General features: G+C 50.2%; 1 protein-coding gene across 7 annotated transcripts; it reads left to right on the top strand.

Moving 5' to 3' along the window:
- The first annotated feature begins 151 nt into the window (after positions 1 to 151).
- Positions 152 to 17179, top strand: chd4a (chromodomain helicase DNA binding protein 4a). 7 transcript variants are annotated; one of them, XM_061820180.1, is made up of 27 exons: positions 152 to 370; positions 743 to 991; positions 2314 to 2426; positions 2833 to 3090; positions 6025 to 6143; positions 6253 to 6515; positions 6593 to 6720; positions 6895 to 7036; positions 7209 to 7375; positions 8372 to 8605; positions 8683 to 8886; positions 8982 to 9190; positions 9301 to 9432; positions 9511 to 9610; positions 9710 to 9901; positions 10556 to 10756; positions 10882 to 11019; positions 11104 to 11225; positions 11321 to 12681; positions 12832 to 12923; positions 13303 to 14209; positions 14287 to 14424; positions 14487 to 14595; positions 14732 to 14864; positions 15446 to 15641; positions 16512 to 16687; positions 16836 to 17178. In XM_061820180.1, the coding sequence occupies exons 2-27, from the start codon at positions 925 to 927 to the stop codon at positions 16854 to 16856; spliced, it is 5922 nt and encodes a 1973-aa protein (XP_061676164.1). In that variant the 5' UTR covers positions 152 to 370; positions 743 to 924; the 3' UTR covers positions 16857 to 17178. The 7 variants fall into 7 exon arrangements, with proteins under 7 accessions (XP_061676164.1, XP_061676208.1, XP_061676173.1 ...); XM_061820224.1 differs by lacking the exon at positions 152 to 370 and having other exon boundaries at positions 532 to 991; positions 13303 to 14068; positions 14159 to 14209; positions 16836 to 17174; XM_061820208.1 differs by lacking the exons at positions 152 to 370; positions 743 to 991 and adding an exon at positions 1303 to 1450 and having other exon boundaries at positions 13303 to 14068; positions 14162 to 14209; positions 16836 to 17177.
- Positions 17180 to 17981: the final 802 nt, after the last annotated feature.

Below are 17981 nucleotides of genomic sequence, written 5' to 3'. Positions count from 1 at the left end.
TGTGTGCGCGTGTATGTGTGTGCGGCAAAGGAGGCGGCGGCGGTGGTGGTGGGGGGGTGATATTATGGGATGCCTGCCCCCCTGATCTCTTTGTGTGTGCGTGCGCGCGCGCGGGGCGTGTGCGAGATCGGCTCCAAAAAAAAAAAAAAAAAAAAAAAAAGAAGACGAACGACGTCGTGCGCTCACAGCTGCAGCCGCGCGCGCACACACACACACACACGCACACAAAAAACAAGGAAATCGGGTGAAATTGAACCAACGTCACGTCGCCGTTACTTGAACAAAGCAGCGGCGCCCGCCAACTATTGATTGAGATCACAACTGAGGCTGGACTTTTTTTTTTTTTTTTGGAAAGGGGGAGTGTGAAGTTGTGAGTATGCTACTTTGCCTCAATGGACGCGAGTGGAGATAAAGATGATGGCGACTTGTCAACGCTTCTTCGGCGCTGTACGCGTCGCGTTGAATTTGGCCGCGTAACGCGAGCCTGGCGGTGGGTCAAGCTCGGGCTAGCTCGCGTGCTAATCGTTGTGGGGGTGGTGGTTGGGGGGGGGTGGCAACTAACGAGAGCCGGCTGATACATTTTTCTTTTTTTTTTGCCTTAAAGTTGAAATATATTGTCCGGCTTGCTTAGTGTTTTGTGTGCCGGTGGATTTTCACCGTTTGTTAAACATTCCCTTCCGTTTTCCATTTTTATTATTATTATTTTTGTTGTTGTTGTTGTTCTTGGTGGAAACCCGACCAGCTCCCTCTCCGACCCGCACACGCCGTCTTTGGACAGACTTCGACGACCGCTGTCATCAAACTCTGGATTATTGACGTACAAAGCAACTTTTTTTTTAGTTAGTTAGCTCAAGTGCTAACCAACTAAATACCCCCCCCCCCCAAAAAAAAAAAAAATAAGAGGAAAAGTTTCCGCTGTCCACGATGTCTGGGAGCGAGGACGACAGAGACGACTACGGAGCCCCCCCGCCGGAGGAGCGCTTAATGCACGGTAAGACGACGACGAGCTTCGGTTGTTAGCCACGCCGTGCTAAATGTTTTGTCACGTTCGTATCAATCATCTCCATTTAGCACTCGGCTAACTACCGGGTTGCTAACGTTAGCTAGCCCGACGGCCGGCGAACACCTACGTTCCTCCCCTTCATGAACCCCGTCGAGTTCGGGCATAAATGTAACTTTTTAATACATTTACGTTTGTTTGTATACCCCCCCCCCCCAAAAGAACGCGGGGTAGTCCCGTCGCGGAGTCACGCCGACATGTTCCCGCCGGGGCCTTACTCGAGTGGGCTACCGGTATTTTTTTTTTTCCCCTCTTTACGTGTCGATGACAAGATGGAGGCAGCCAGTTAGCTTGGAAGCTGGCGGATGACGTTTGGCGGCTCCCTCCTCGTGGCCGGCTGCTCGCCTGCCAACAGAAAAATGGAAAGAGAAAATAACCGTTTCAAAGAAAGTACTGGCTTTTTCCGCGGCAGGCTTTTAAACACGAACATGTTGGAGCGTTGTGTATTTTTTTATAATTTTTTTTTTTTTTACACGAGCGCGTTATTACGTGGGGGCTGTCAACAAATACTCCTCGCCGGTTAGCTTCGCGTGCTAAGTGCCAACATTTGGCTTGAACTAAGCGAGGCTTGTGCGCTAAAGTGCATAAATTCGATTTCATTAATGTCGTTTGTGTTCAGTGAGCCGCAAAGTTACAACAAAGATTGTTTTAAAGTCTTAAGAAATAGTCTAAGAAATATCCGTTGGCCATAGTCAGACACAGTCCTTCATTCGCTATCAGATGGTTTAATCAATGCTATTCAAAAGTCACTTCATGTTCCCAAAAAAAAATGATATTCTGTAGTATAAGAAATGAAATTACGGACACAGGCACCTTATTGTGCCACTTTATGTGAATGCAATAATTGAGTTCAGTGAAACAGGAATTGTGGTTAATTTGAAGCCCTTGAAATAATTTGTTGGGCCTTTTAGCCCGGAGCATTATTTAATAATAAAATGGTTTCAGATATTCAAAAGTCAGGGTTAAGGAATTCCACAAGCGGATACATGACGGAACAATAATCTGTGGCCATGAGACAGAAAATGAAATAAATAGTTCCTCCAACTTCCTACAGAGCACATTTTTTATTTTTATTTTTTTTTTTTTTTTCCTTGTAGTATCGGGCATACAAAGGGTGTTTAAACTACCTCAAGCAGTTTGTTTCTGTTGCTCAAAACGACAACACGTATCCACTTGTCTGTACTTTTTTTTTTTTTTTTAATTCACTTTCATCCTAACCACTGGAATTGTCTCTCCTCGCCCCATCTGCATAGACGACGAGGACGAGGATATTTCGGAGAATGAGACTCAGAAGGTGATGAAGAAAAAGAAGAAGGCCAAGAAGAGCAGAGAGAGTAAAGGCAGCAAGAGGCGCTCACGCAGAGAGGTATGCCATTTATATTTTTTTTTGTCTGTGTTGCTGGGGTGGGGCGTTCGCTATCAGAAATTTGTCTTTGTAAAATATTAGCTTTTTCTCAAAAAATGACTCATATCAGTGTAAGAAAAACAAACAAAACGAAAGAGAATTCTTTGACTTGCAGGTTCCAGAAATCACTCTGGCGTGCTATTTACACTGCAGTACCCAGAATTAATTTCCCCTTTGCGCTCAAGTCAAAAGAAACACTGGGGTACTATGTAGAACCTTTTTTTAAAGAATATGCAGATACGTTTGTATCATTCGCCTTTGATGCAGACAAATCACTAGTGCAGAGGTAACAGTCAATGGGGCTGCGGATGGCCCACGTGCATTGTGGGTAGTAGGAAGGCTCAGTAATGGGGTTCTTGCCTCTTAGGAACTCCCCGTCAGCTCCCCCGAGCACATGGACGTGGCCGAGGGTGAGGCGGACGGCGGCGGCGGTGGGGGCGGCGGCGGCGGCCAAGCGCAGCGCTCCGACAGCGAGGGGAGCGACTACACGCCGGGGCGCAAGAAGAAGAAGCGGGCCAGCAGCAGCAAAGAGAAGAAGCGCAGCGGGGCCGAGCGCAGTTCGTCCAAGAAGAAGGAGCCCGAGCCGGAGGAGGAAGACGAGGACGACGACGACGACGACTTCTCGGTGAGGAGAGAGCCCGGTGACCGTTGTCGTCGTGTGCGCCAGCGCTATTAATCAATATTATCAATTCATTCAAATTCATTTGGTTGGAGGAGTTTTAAGGTGTTTTTTTTTTTTTTTTTTTTTCTTCCCCCCCGGGGTTCGGAGTTAAAAGTGTATCCTTGCTCATGTGCACCGCTTACACGAACAACAAAACTAGTTGACAAAAAATGTTGACAACTTAGCGATTAGGTTGTTATTTTTAGCCGCTTTTCCGACAGCTCGAGCAACTACTTGTAAAGACGGCAACGGGTGAAATTAATACCCGCTAAGAAACAGACGACATGAGGAAAATTATTTTACATAATGTTTTTTGTATGACGAAAAGAACCCGCTTGAAGGCAAACGCCGTCAATGGGGCTGCATGTCGTCATCGGCATTTGGAAGTTGTCTTCTACCTACATTTAATTTCCAACAGGAAGTACTTCTTTACACTTATGTGGGGCGTAAAATATATATTTTTTTCCCTGTATAAGTGGAGTTGATTTCCCGCTGGAGGTAAAAAACATTTCAAAACTTGTTAGGCATTAAGTGGAATAAATGAAAAAACACATCGCAGAAGGAAAAAATGAAAGAGGCTTGTTCAGAATGTTATTTTAATTGGATTTTTTTCTAAAATCAAATGGGTTCAGAAATCAATTAATATCACATTTCTGTAAAAGAGGAAAAAAATAAAAAAGTGAGAGACTTTACCGGGCCTAATCGCCCCCACCCAGTCGTTCATGACACAAAATGGGACCAGACACCCAATTTGTTTCATCTCACGGGTACTTGTAGTTATCAAAATTATGTAGTACGGAAACAAATGGGAGTTTGTTTATAGTAATAACCCGTGTGGTGTGTGTTCTGCGGGCCTCAAATTGTGTAATTCATGTGCAAATGAGCTATACTGTTATTTCCATGAGAGGCAAGCAACGCACTGACGAAAAGGAAGCGCGACACCGGGACAAGTTGGCAAGCTCGAACTTGCACTGCGGACGTTTGGATTCCTCGCCTGGTATCAAACCGTTTACCGCGACTACCAGCGGGCGTCGAAGGTGTCTCGTCTGTGAAATTCCCGTTTTGGAAACCACTATAGGTGGCTGCGTCGCTTTGGCTTTGACGTCGGCGCACGTTTTGCGCGGCAGATGACCTGAATTTTGCCCTCCTCGTCCGCGATGAGGGAGACAAATGCGGGTTTTGGGAGCTGCCACTTGGGATAGTGTGAGTGATATTAAACGTTATGTGTCGCGATCAGTGAATGGTTTAATTCTTTTTTTTTTTTTTTTTTTTAAGTCACTGATGTGTAGCTATGTGTTGTCGTATTTTTCCATCAGAAGCCCTCTTTGCAGTCTTGTTTTGGTGGTGTTGTAGTGCGATATGTCACAAAAGCCCGAAATATTGTCAAAGCTGCCGTTTTGCTCGTCATGTTCCTTTTTACAACAAGCTCGCATTTATCTATTGGTGAGAAATCAACCCATCCTGATGACTCAAGAACGGAAAAGGCTGGAATCGAACTCTTCTGTCGAGATAAAAGTCTATGCTTTGCTTTTTTTTTTTTTTTTTTTGGGTGGTTTTGGTGCTTGTACTGTCACAGACTCCAATATTGTGCGGGTCTTGATTTGGAAAAAAATCAGTCAAAATGCCGTGAAACGGCTCGCAATCGGTCGGTGGTTTTTATATTTCGGCTGACGCGCGGGTGGTCTCTCGCTAGTTGGGAAAACGGTGAACATGTAAAACATTTGTTTAGGCCGGTAGTGACAAAGATGAGCTGGAGGTGCTATTTTGGGATGTGAAGTGCGAGTCCGGTTTTAAAAATCAGGGTTCGTGTAGGAAAAAAAAAAAAAAAAAAGGACGTTCCGGCCGAGGCGGGTACAAAATCTTGCTCCTGTGCTCCGCCTTTTCCAGTACTGTAATATCAGAATGCTCATCATGGCTGCTCGCGTTTGGGGAAATTGACTTTGGCCTTTTTTGTTTTCTCTTTGTCTCACCTGTCATTGATGTGATGTGGGCGACGGTTAAACAAAGAGCCGGGGCCAGCCAATCGGGGGGCTCCTACTTAATGACACTTACCGAGGCGGGGGCTGTTGCATGCGTGTCTGGGGTGTGTGTAATGCATATATGCAGTTTCCATGGCAACCTGTCTTGTCGCCACACCGCACTGCTCTGTCTGCTTGACCCTCTTTTTTTTTTTTTTTTTTTCCGCTTCTCGTTTGGGTTATAAAAACATTTTCATTCATTTGTAGACGGCCGCGTTGAGTTCAGGCTCCGCGAATTGGGACTGCAGCTTTAGTTTTTCATCAGTTGGAGCAGCGGCGGCGTGACAAGCGCACGCATACATACGTCCAAAAAAAATGTTTTACGGTCTTCCGAAATGATGTCAGCCACGCTGGTTATCCGACACGTAAACTTCCAGAGCTGGTTGACGGTTTTCTATTTTCAAGACGTTACATCGAATTTCCAAGTGCGACGACTGTAATTTGCCAGAGCGTAAACGCGATGTCGTCCTGTGTCCGTCACACCCGCTCTGTCTTCGTGATTTTGCATAACCTTCATCTGCCAAGCCGCAGTACCTGAAAAATATTCCCACACTTTATTAACGCAAAGCCGAGTTTAGTTAGTGGAAAGGAAAAGGGAAGAGGTATTTTTCCCTAATCTGTCCAGATTCTTCCAAAAACCGAGCAAATTTGCCTTGCTCAGACAAATTAAGCGCGCCAGATGGATTTTTGGCCCCTGTAAAGCCATCCACAAACTAAGATGGATGATTAAGGCACGAGAAAATGCCTTTTAAATACCTCCCAGATGGGACCCCGGCACCCGGACATTTGTCACGTCACCAATCGCTAAGGGGAAACGGAAGTTATGTCGTGTCTTTTAAACAAAAAAAATTGTTTGAACCTTTTTGCGTTTTCCGCGCAGGAGCCCAAGTCGTCGTCCCAGCTGCTGGAGAACTGGGGCATGGAAGACATCGATCACATTTTCACAGAGGAGGACTACCGCTCGCTGACAAACTACAAGGCCTTCAGTCAGTTTGTCAGGTAGATGCGCACCCACATTTGCACTCGGTTGATGAATTCCGCTAGTGCGCCGCTCACAAAGCGGTTAGTAGCAGGCGCTAAGCAGCCGTGCTGCGTCGTGTCCGCGCAGGCCGCTCATCGCCGCCAAGAACCCCAAAATCGCCGTGTCCAAAATGATGATGGTTCTCGGCGCCAAGTGGCGGGAGTTCAGCACCAACAACCCCCTGAGGGGAGCCGCGGCCGCCAACGCCGCCCTGGCGACGGCAAACGTACCCGCCGCCGTCGACACCATGGTGGCCGAGGCCGCCCCGCCCCCCGCCGCCGTCGTCCCCGCGGAGCCCCAGCAGCCCCCCGCGCCGCCTCTCCGCAAGGCCAAGACCAAAGAAGGCAAAGGTACGGCTCGGGTAGAACTATGGAGATGGATTGCGTACTGAGCTCGGCTGACTTTGGCTTTCTTTCGGGTCACGCAGGTCCCAACGCCCGCAAAAAGTCGAAAGCGTCGCAGAAACAAGAGAAAAAGAACAACACAAAGACCAAGAAAGTGGCTCCTCTTAAAATCAAGCTGGGAGGCTTCAACAGCAAGAGGAAACGCTCATCGGTACGAGACCGCTCCTTTACCGGGAAGAATTTATCAAGTCCTCGCGCGCCTCAGGAGTTCATTTTCGGGAAAAAGTTGGATCGCGAGAGGAACAAATTCATCCGTTGCCCGTTTTGGAAAGCGTTAAGAAACGCACACTAATTCAGGGTATTCGCGCGTGTGGTCTCGGTTCAGAGCGAAGAGGACGAGCCCGACGTGGACAGCGACTTTGAGGACGGCAGCATGAACAGCGTCGCCGTCTCCGAAGGCTCCAACAGCCGCATCGGCCGCGGCAAAAAGAAGCCGTCGTCCAAGGCCAAGCCCAAGAGGAAGAAAAGTAATGTGCCCGAAGGCGGCTTTCCGCGTAACGCCACTTTTATGTAGTCGTCGTTTGGTTTTCATGAGGGGGGGGGGGGGGGGGGGGGGGCGATGGAATGTTTGGGGGCAACAAAATTGAACGTGCTGTCAAGTACCACGCGGCTAATTGTTTGCGTTTTTCCCCCCACAAGCCGAGGACGCGGACGGCTACGAGACGGACCACCAGGACTACTGCGAGGTGTGTCAGCAGGGCGGCGAGATCATCCTGTGCGACACGTGTCCAAGAGCCTACCACATGGTCTGCCTGGACCCTGACATGGAGAAAGCACCCGAGGGCACCTGGAGCTGTCCGCACTGCGTAAGCAAAAACGCTCTCTTTCTTCTGTCCTGGGGGGGGGGGGGTTGGCGTGTGTATGAAAACATTTTCACCAGGGATGGGGGTCGAGCGGTTGTTGTTGTTGTTGTTGTTGCTGCTCAAAGTGTAGTTTTGATCTGAAAACTGCTTCATTTATGGAAGAGAGCCACAGGTACGCCCGGCCCAAACCCGATTTAAAAGCCTTCGGTACCTCTCACAAGGAAACCATAATTTTTCCCAAACTTTTTTTTCCTTTGTAGCCATGAGGGATGTAATCAATAAAATTACGGGCTAACTGTCCAAATGAATGTGCGCACAAACGTACCATCCTTCATTACAGTTTTAACTGAACAAGCGTATTAAATTTTAGCGAACCCAATTTTAGTCATCTTTATTTAAAAAAAAAAAAAAAATCCACAGTTTTAAGCTCGAGGCCTTACAAATTCGCTCGACTCGCGCAAAGTGACGCAAGCGGTGCTGTTTTATAACATCTGCTCTTTTCAAAACGATTAATGGTTTCTTCCAAAACTATTGTCAGCATTTCAAATTGGCTGATAAACAAAAGCAACTGCGCTGTGGTGGCTGACTAATGGACAACAATGGTGGCAAGCAAATGGTTAATTAAACCCTGTGCCGGTCCCTCTAGGACGCAGGTGTCAAACTCAAAGCTTGGGGGCCAGATGCGCCCCCCCGCGTGATTTTTATGTGGCCCGCAGAGGCAAATCATGTGTGTCAACGTCCATAATTGTTTATCAAATGTGTACCAAAATTCCGATTTTGAATTCAAATTGCCATATCGTAAATGATGAGACATTTTTTTTTTGTGTTACCAAACATCAACAATAGTTGAAAAAGGCAATACCCTTGATTTCAGATTCCAAAACTAGTTGATGGGTCAGTTAAAGATTTTAATGTTTTCACAGTCATAATGGCCCTCTGACAGAAACCATTTCGACAGTGTGGCCCGCGATCAAAATGAGTTTGCCACCTCTGCCCTAGGAGAAGGAGGGCATCCAGTGGGAGGCCAAGGAGGAGGTGTCGGAAGGCGAGGAGGACAACGGCGACGGCGGCGAGATGGAGGAGGACGACCACCACATGGAGTTCTGCAGGGTGTGCAAGGACGGAGGCGAGCTCCTCTGCTGCGACTCGTGCCCGTCGTCCTACCACATCCACTGCCTCAACCCCCCGCTGCCCGAGATCCCCAACGGGGAGTGGATCTGCCCGCGCTGCCTGGTGAGCGTGCGCCGGCGACAACGGCGGTTTTTCTAGATGTCCACGATCCGCTGCGAGCCTTTTCCCTCCCACCGCAGTGCCCCCCCATGAAAGGGAAGGTCCAGAAGATCTTGACGTGGCAGTGGGGAGAACCTCCTCCCCCGACGCCCGTACCCCGGCCGCCGGACCTCCCGGCGGACGCGCCCGACCCCGCCCCGCTGGCAGGGCGGCCCGAGCGAGAGTTCTTCGCCAAGTGGTTCAACATGTCCTACTGGCACTGCTCTTGGGTGACCGAGCTGCAGGTGTGAAAACGCAAATTCCGCAAACGTCGCGAGTCACACGTGAACGGCAAGTTGAGAAATGGCGCTAACTGGCGCGCTGCGCGTCCTCCCGCCAGCTGGAGCTCCACTGTCAGGTGATGTTCAGGAACTACCAGAGGAAGAACGACATGGACGAACCGCCGCCCATCGACTTTGGCGACGGCGATGAAGACAAGAGCGACAAGAGGAAGAACAAGGACCCCATTTACGCACAGCTGGACGAGAAGTTCCTCCGGTTTGGAATTAAGATGGAATGGCTGATGATCCACCGCATCCTCAACCACAGGTCGGCACTCCACCAACGGGGTTGAACAGAATCCGACCGCTCGGGTACCGTTCAGCGTCCGTCCGCCGCCGTACGGTTTTAATTGCACGTCCAATTTTTGTCGTCTGCAGCGTGGACCGAAAGAACAACGTGCACTACCTGATCAAGTGGCGAGAGCTGGCGTACGACCAGGCCACCTGGGAGGCGGACGACATGGACGTTCCCGAGTTCGACGCGTACAAGCTGCAGTACTGGAACCACAGGTACGGGCGAGCCCGGAAGGGAGCCTTCGCCGGCCTTTTGCCGTCCCTTCCCTCACATGCGCCTCGCTTCTCTCGCAGAGAGCTCATGATGGGTGACGACGGCAAGCCCGGGAAGAAGATCAAGGTGAAAGGACGCGTGAAGCGCCCCGACAGACCGCCGGAGAACCCCGTTGTCGATGTACGCACGTAAAGCATGACTCCATTGAACAGTAACGTTATTTTGATAGTTTTCCGCTGCCACTCGCTCAGCCGTCCCGTCTTGTCGTTCGCTCGCCAGCCCACCATCAAGTTTGAGCGCCAGCCCGAGTACCTGGACAGCACGGGCGGCACGCTGCACCCCTACCAGTTGGAGGGCCTCAACTGGCTGCGCTTTTCCTGGGCGCAGGGGACCGACACCATCTTGGCGGACGAGATGGGGCTGGGAAAGACCGTCCAGACCGCCGTCTTCCTCTACTCGCTGTACAAAGAGGTGGGCGACGCTCGGCTGTTAAACGTCACCACGTAAGACCGGGGCTGACCCAAGTCCTGGTCCCAGTGGGCGGTCCGTTTGCCAGAACCGGTGGGGGAAAAAAAAAAAAAAACAAATTGCTTGGTTTGGTTTTACCCAGTTTAATAATTTGAGGAATGTCAAAGTGGCCCTTGAATCCTCGAATTGTACTCTGTGGGCCTTGGAAGAAAAAGTGTGCACACCCCTGCTTAAAAGGGTTGATTGGAATGCCGCGCTGACAATGGCGGCTTTGTGTGAGCGCGATGGCCCGGAGGCCTGTTGCCGTTCAGCCATTTTGTGTGAAGCAAATTTGTCAACATCAAACAATCAATTGTCATTCACGTGGATGGCGTGTGAGACGTCTGCCACCTGGAGGCAGGAGGCTGAAATGCACTTTAGGAAGCCTGTTATTCATTCAGTGTGTGTCCTCTGTTTTTTTTTTTTTATTATTATTATTCCATTAACGGATATTCCCCAATACTCGGGAGTATTGTCACCGATTTGTCGCTGCGGTGTGAGCAAGTCACATACGTGCACGAGTAAGAGCAAAAGACCGAAGCTTGTTCTGCCGGATCGGCGGCTACGTATTATTCATGTCTCAGCGAGTAACGGGCGCGCCCTCCTGTGCACCCTCAGGGTCACTCCAAGGGTCCCTTCCTCGTCAGCGCGCCACTTTCCACCATCATCAACTGGGAGAGGGAGTTTGAGATGTGGGCGCCCGACATGTACGTGGTGACGTACGTGGGGGACAAGGACAGCAGGGCCGTCATCAGGGAGAACGAGTTCTCCTTCGAGGACAACGCCATCCGGGGAGGGAAGAAAGCCTCCAGGATGAAGGTGGGAGCAGATGGTCCTGAATGATATGGAAAAAAAAAACATGCAGAGCGGGAGAATGCTGATATTTTTTTTTTTTTTTTTTTTAAATGTTCTCTCCCACCCCCACCCCCCCTTCCCCAAAACAGAAAGATTCATCCATCAAGTTCCACGTCTTGCTGACATCCTACGAGCTGATCACCATCGACATGGCCATCCTGGGCTCCATCGACTGGGCCTGTTTGGTGGTGGACGAGGCTCATAGGCTGAAGAACAACCAGTCCAAGGTTCTGGCGCCGTTCGTTAGCCGTCCTTCGTTTAAAATCGCCGTTCAACCCGACGTGACTTTCCGTTGCCGTGGTTTCCCGCAGTTTTTCCGCGTCTTGAACAACTACCCCCTCCAACACAAGCTGCTGCTCACCGGAACGCCGCTGCAGAACAACTTGGAAGAACTTTTCCACCTGCTCAACTTCCTCACGCCGGAGAGGTTCAGGTCAGCGCGGCCGCTTCGCTCGTCTCCCGCCACACCCCCCCCCCCTCCCCCCCAAGACGACTTGACTGAAAGCGTGAATTTATTTGCCTCCGCAGCAACCTGGAGGGCTTCCTGGAGGAGTTCGCCGACATCGCCAAAGAGGACCAGATCAAGAAGCTGCACGACATGCTGGGCCCGCACATGCTCAGGAGGCTCAAGGCGGACGTCTTCAAGCACATGCCCTCCAAGACGGAGCTCATCCTCCGCGTGGAGCTCAGCCCGCAGCAAAAGAAATACTACAAATTCATCCTGACCAGGAACTTTGAAGCTCTCAACACCAAAGGAGGCGGCAACCAGGTTTCGCTGCTCAATGTGGTCATGGACCTGAAGAAGTGCTGCAACCACCCCTTCCTCTTCCCCGGAGCGGCAATGGAGGCCCCCAAGTTGCCCAACGGGATGTACGACGGCAGCTCGCTCATCAAGGCGGCCGGGAAGCTGATGCTGTTGCAGAAGATGATGCGGAAGCTGAAGGACGGAGGACACCGAGTGCTCATCTTCTCACAGATGACCAAGATGTTGGACCTCCTGGAGGACTTCCTGGAGAACGAGGGCTACAAGTACGAGCGCATCGACGGCAGCATCACGGGAGGGATGAGACAGGAGGCCATCGACCGCTTCAACGCTCCCGGCGCTCAGCAGTTCGCCTTCCTACTGTCCACCAGGGCCGGAGGTCTGGGGATCAACCTCGCCACCGCCGACACCGTCATCATCTACGACTCGGACTGGAATCCTCACAATGACATCCAGGCGTTCAGCAGAGCTCATCGAATCGGTCAGAACAAAAAAGTCATGATCTACCGCTTCGTCACCAAGGCCTCAGTGGAGGAGAGGATCACGCAGGTGGCCAAGAAGAAGATGATGCTCACCCACCTGGTGGTCCGGCCCGGACTCGGCTCCAAGACGGGCTCCATGTCCAAGCAGGAACTGGACGACATTCTCAAGTTCGGCACCGAGGAGCTCTTCAAAGACGAGGGCGAGGGCGACAACAAGGAGGAGGACAGCAGCGTCATCCACTACGACGACAAGGCCATCGACCGGCTGCTGGACAGGAACCAGGACGCCACCGACGACACGGAGCTGCAGAGCATGAACGAGTACCTGAGCTCCTTCAAGGTGGCGCAGTACGTGGTGAAGGACGAGGATGAAGAGGAGGAGGAGGTGCAGCGCGAGATCATCAAGCAGGAGGAGAGCGTGGACCCCGACTACTGGGAGAAGTTGTTGCGCCACCATTACGAGCAGCAGCAGGAGGACTTGGCCCGCAACCTGGGAAAGGGCAAGCGCATCCGCAAGCAGGTCAACTACAACGACGGCTCGCAGGAGGACAGAGCCGACTGGCAGGACGACCAGTCGGACGGCCAGTCGGATTACTCCGTGGCGTCCGAGGAGGGAGACGAGGACTTTGACGAGCGATCGGAAGGTAAGAGCGTTGTCTTTGTGTCCATGGAGTGATGATGCGCCATTCCAAATGTCCTCCACATCTCCTGAACCGGTTGAAGTGAATAAAACTCGTCGACATGACACAGGTCATTGAGGTCGTGATGTAATTTTTTTTTTACGTCCGTTGCAGCCAATTCACGCAGACCGAGCAGGAAGGGGCTGAGGAACGACAAAGACAAGCCACTGCCCCCCCTGCTGGCCAGGGTGGGAGGCAACATTGAGGTGAAGACTCACACTCAGATCCTTACGCCTTAAATATTTCTTCCTATTTATTTTTTTTCTTTCTCACTTTGTCATTTTTTTCCTCGCGTTTTTCTCGCGTGCACAAAACTTACTCACGCACTCGAGTCCAGCGGACACCGTGAGTGAAGAATTTAAAGAAATGCTCGTTTCTCAAAGACTTTAAAAGGATGGAGACAAATATGCTGCACGCGGTGTGGTTATGGAAGGTTGCGCACATTGTTTGCATTTCTTAACGAACTATTGACTTTGACTAAGTAGTTGTAACGGTTTTGAATGAAATTTTTCTCAGCAAGTTTGACTTCTTACCATCCCAAAAAGGTGTTGTGACGCCCAAACACTAAGTTGAAATGTCGCACAGGTGCTGGGCTTCAACTCCCGGCAGAGGAAGGCCTTCCTGAACGCGGTGATGCGTTACGGCATGCCGCCGCAGGACGCCTTCACCACGCAGTGGTTGGTCCGAGACCTGCGAGGGAAGTCGGAGAAAGAGTTCAAGGCCTACGTGTCTCTGTTCATGCGGCACCTCTGCGAACCCGGCGCCGACGGCGCCGAGACCTTCGCCGACGGCGTCCCCAGGGAAGGGCTGTCGCGGCAACACGTGCTCACGCGCATCGGCGTCATGTCGCTCATCCGCAAGAAGGTTCAGGAGTTCGAGCACGTCAACGGCCAGTGGTCGCTGCCGTGGATGGCCGAGCTGGAGGAGAACAAGCGGGCCGCTCAGCCCGACTCGCCCGGGAAGACGCCGTCCACGGGGACGCCCGCCGACACGCAGCCCAACACGCCCGCTGCGGTCGACGAGTCGAAAGGCGACGAGGCCGTCAGGGACGGAGACAGAGACGTGAAGAAAGACGGCGAGGCCGACAACAACGGCAGAGACGCCGCAAAGAACGCCGGCGAAGTCATCGCCATCCCCGACGATGACGACGACGACGACGACAAGAGTCCGTCAGAGGACAAGAAGGCGGACGAGGCCGCCGAAGCCGACAAGGCCGCCAACGGAGAAGCCGAGAGCGCCAAGGACGGCGATGGCGACAAGAAGAGTCCGCGAGGCAGAGACGACAACGGCTCTCCTGCGGAGGCCAGGAGCCTCGGACCCGAGTCCAAAAGTCAAGACCCTGACGTCAAAGGTGAACCTTTTTCAAATCGCACTTTTGGGTTTTCAACAACACAGCCTACGAAGCTCCGACATCAATTTTTCGTTTTGTCGTTTCCCCCAGAAGACAAATCCGAGAAGATGGACACGACTCCGCCCGGAGACGACAAGAAAGGTAGCGCCGCATGATTGGTCCCCAGCGGACGTCGCCGTCTCTCCCGGTTGTTGAACGTGGCCGCGTTCTGTCGGCAGCCGCCAAAGAGGAGAAAGCCGACGAGGCCCCCAAGCTGCAGAACGGCGACGCCGGTAAGGAGAGCGCCGCCGCCATCGAGGAGAAGAAGAAGGCCAAGGGTCGCTTCATGTTCAACATTGCCGACGGCGGATTCACAGGTAGGCGCGCGCGTGCACACGTACGTGGAAAGGTCAAATGTCATCCCGTCTCGTCTTTTCAGAGCTTCACTCGCTATGGCAAAACGAAGAGCGTGCCGCCACAGTCACCAAAAAGACCAACGAGATCTGGCACCGTCGCCATGACTACTGGCTGCTCGCCGGAATCATCCAGTATCCTTTTTTGCCGCGGGCGGAAAGTGAAACGGACACGAGGGCAGAGATAATAGGCCCTTTTTTTTTTTTTTTTTTTCCACGGTTCCCTTTCCCTCGCCGCTTTCGTTGGACCTTGACGGCGGCGCCACCTCAGACACGGCTACGCCCGCTGGCAGGACATCCAGAACGACGTCAAGTTCGCCATCCTCAACGAGCCTTTCAAAGGCGAGATGAACCGCGGCAACTTCCTGGAGATCAAGAACAAGTTCCTGGCCAGGAGGTTCAAGGTAACGACGTTTGCCGTTACATAAAAAAAAAAGTCCCGATTTACGTCGCTGTCGCTGGTTAAAATTAACAAACATACTTGTATTTGGAGCAAATTTAATTTATCATATTTAATCAATGGGTTTCGATAATGTATCGTCATACAAATTAATTTCGAAAATGTGAATGCTTAGCAGGTTAATTTATTTGTAGTAAACACTTTTTTTTTTTTTCTTCCAGTTTCTTTTGGCTTTTGTCATTTTAAATATTAAAGGTACATTTTAGGGTGCTGATTTTCTTTTGATTGAAGTTCATCTTAATTTATTAGATTTTTATTTCTTATGTCTCATTGTTAGATTTTGGTGGTTGTATATTAATTGTAATTGTTCAAAATAATTGAGATAATGCAGTTATTATGTACAGTTGAGTAAAGTTTTATTTCAACTTGTTTTTCATCCAGTCATTGAAATTGATTTCAAATTGGAAAACAACTTTTAAGGATTTAATTTTCGAGTTCCGAAATGGATCCTCCGCCTCACCACGCCGAGTGCTCGCGAATCAGTCCACCCACGAGCGCTAACCGCCGGCCGCGGCGTCCGCGCAGCTCTTGGAGCAGGCGCTGGTGATCGAGGAGCAGCTGCGTCGCGCCGCCTACCTCAACATGTCGGAGGACCCCTCGCACCCCTCCATGGCCCTCAACACGCGCTTCAGCGAGGTGGAGTGTCTGGCCGAGTCGCACCAGCACCTCAGCAAAGAGTCCATGTCGGGGAACAAGCCGGCCAACGCCGTCCTGCACAAAGGTCAGTCCGTCCGCCTGGCGCTTATGAACACTTTTGAAATTCCTCAAATCACCGCAACGTAGGTCCGAGACGACAAGACGGTTGCTTCATTTTGAGCAACAACTTCATTTTTGGACTCTTTAAGATGCCACAAAATGACGGCAAATTGCTATTGTTGCCCACAGGAAACTCCTCAACCCACTTCGACATAGTTAGCGTAATTCCCGACCTACAGAGCGCACCTGGTTATAAGCCTCACCCAGTACATTTGTAAAGGAAATACCATTTGGCACATACATACCAAAGTACAACGACATATTTACAAAGAAAGACAGAGAGTTTAACACTAGCAGCCAGACCGGTAAAAGTCACTCCCTCGGCACATGTATTCCACCAGTCTCACGCTTACCCTTTCCGCTCGAGTGCCCCCCCCCTTCCACCCATTAGGAAAAAAAATGCACAAATTAGCCGCATCGCCGCATAAACCGCAGGGTTGATAGCGTGTGGGGAAAAAAAAAAAAAATGTGCGTCTCACAGGCCGGGAATTACGACAGTTCATTGACAAGATGACGACAAAGCTCTACTTTTGTCTAAATGAAACTCAGTTCACTTCAAGCCCAATATCTTAGCCAACCAGATGGCGGCGAAGCACTATTTTTGTCTAAAAGATATTCACCTGGGTTCAATATAGTTGTTTGACAAAGGGGACCGGGAGCATAAATGCAGTGTGTCATTTTCCAAATGCCGAACTGCTAATTTGCGGAGGCACTTACAAAATGGCCGCCCCGCCGTACACTGCGTATGGAGGCGTCCCTACCGTCGGCGCGGCGACGAGGTCACGGGGTCGTTTTCTCGGAGCGATAACGCGGTTGCCGTCGTGGTCGTCGTCAGTGCTGAAGCAGCTGGAGGAGCTCCTGAGCGACATGAAGGCGGACGTGACGCGCCTCCCGGCGACCATCGCCCGGATACCGCCGGTGGCCGTGCGGCTGCAGATGTCGGAGAGGAACATCCTGAGCCGCCTCGCCAGCCGAGGACCCGACACGCAGACTCAGGCGCAGACGCAACAGGTACGTACGTACGCGCGCGCGGGCAGCGTTACAAAATTGACCAGAGATTACCAAGTTGTACTCGATCGATACTTTGAAATAACGCCGGTATGGACCCGATACCCGCTCGCCCCTCCCGTGTTGCTGACGTTTTTGTTTTTCGTCGCAGTTGTCTCAGCAGCAGCAGTAGACGGACGGACGGACGACGCTCAGCTCTTTACCTCTACCCCCCATCCCCACAACCACATTCCTGATTGGCAACAGACTGTGCACCCACACTTGAAGCCACGCCCAGCTAGCCCCCCCCCCCCAACACAGACTTTGTTCCCCCGGAGGACTGAAACATGGACGGACTTCCTTCCCGAACGTTTGAGGCTGTGGGCACAAAAGCAATTTTTAGTTTTTATTTTTTTTTCTCCTTTTTTTTCAACTTCTGGATTAATATTATTGATATAATGTTATTAAGATGTTTTTTTTTTTTGTTTTGTTTTCCGTTTTTATTTTTATTTTTTTTTTTTGGGACCTAAATAAAAAAAAAAAAAAAAAAAAGTTAAAGAATCACTTTGGTCTGGGAGCTCCGATTTGCCACGACGTCACACAAGCATGACTCTGCAAAATCACCACAAATAGATTCAAATGATAATTTAGTAAACTAATGATAGGTTATCAAATTACAATCAATCCCTCAGGTCAACATAATTTATTTTGTTTGACCAAAACAAAAAGCGAAGCTAGCTGTGGATGCGTCCACAAGGGGGCGGCATTCTAACGCTGAACAAAGGGACTCGTCAGGGTAACTTAATTGCACTAATTTTTAGTGAGTCATTTTAAATGAATAAAAGTCAATTTGAAGTTGAATGTTTTTTTTTTTAAAGTAACCAGGTTTTACTTCACATTATTGAAAAAAAAATTAAATCGTTTTTTCAAATTGTATTTAATAGTGGAAGTAAATTAAGATAACTGATGAAATGATTTTGTCTTGTCAATTGAACAGAATTAATTTTAATTACATTAGAACACGGTACACGATGTAATAGAAATTTAAAAAAATATATTTTCCAATGTTTTACGTTAACAGGAAAATATAATAAATAAAAATGATAAAACTTCCCGAAACCCATGAAAAAAAAAAAACTTTTTGTAATTATTTCACATACGCATAGCGTACATAATCTGTTGTCCCGGGAACGGCTTGCGTTGCGTCATCATCCGCAGCATCAGCACCATGAGTCAAGGTCGCAGGCGCAAAGCATCATGGGACGCTCTATCTGCGCTGTGCAGTCCCCTCCACTCCCCCCACCCCACGCCGGTTGAC

This window comes from Syngnathoides biaculeatus, chromosome 1 (genome assembly GCF_019802595.1).
Source record: "Syngnathoides biaculeatus isolate LvHL_M chromosome 1, ASM1980259v1, whole genome shotgun sequence".
Classification (NCBI taxonomy): domain Eukaryota; kingdom Metazoa; phylum Chordata; class Actinopteri; order Syngnathiformes; family Syngnathidae; genus Syngnathoides; species Syngnathoides biaculeatus.
This window is presented reverse-complemented; position numbering and strand designations above follow the sequence as displayed.

Coding starts and splice junctions, on each gene's coding strand:
- chd4a (XM_061820171.1), top strand. CDS start 1,366: ATGACGTTTGGCGGCTCCCTCCTCGTGGCCGGCTGCTCGCCTGCCAAC. Junction 6,721..6,894: donor GCAAGAGGAAACGCTCATCG/GTACGAGACCGC, acceptor GTCTCGGTTCAG/AGCGAAGAGGACGAGCCCGA. Junction 9,191..9,300: donor CACCGCATCCTCAACCACAG/GTCGGCACTCCA, acceptor TGTCGTCTGCAG/CGTGGACCGAAAGAACAACG.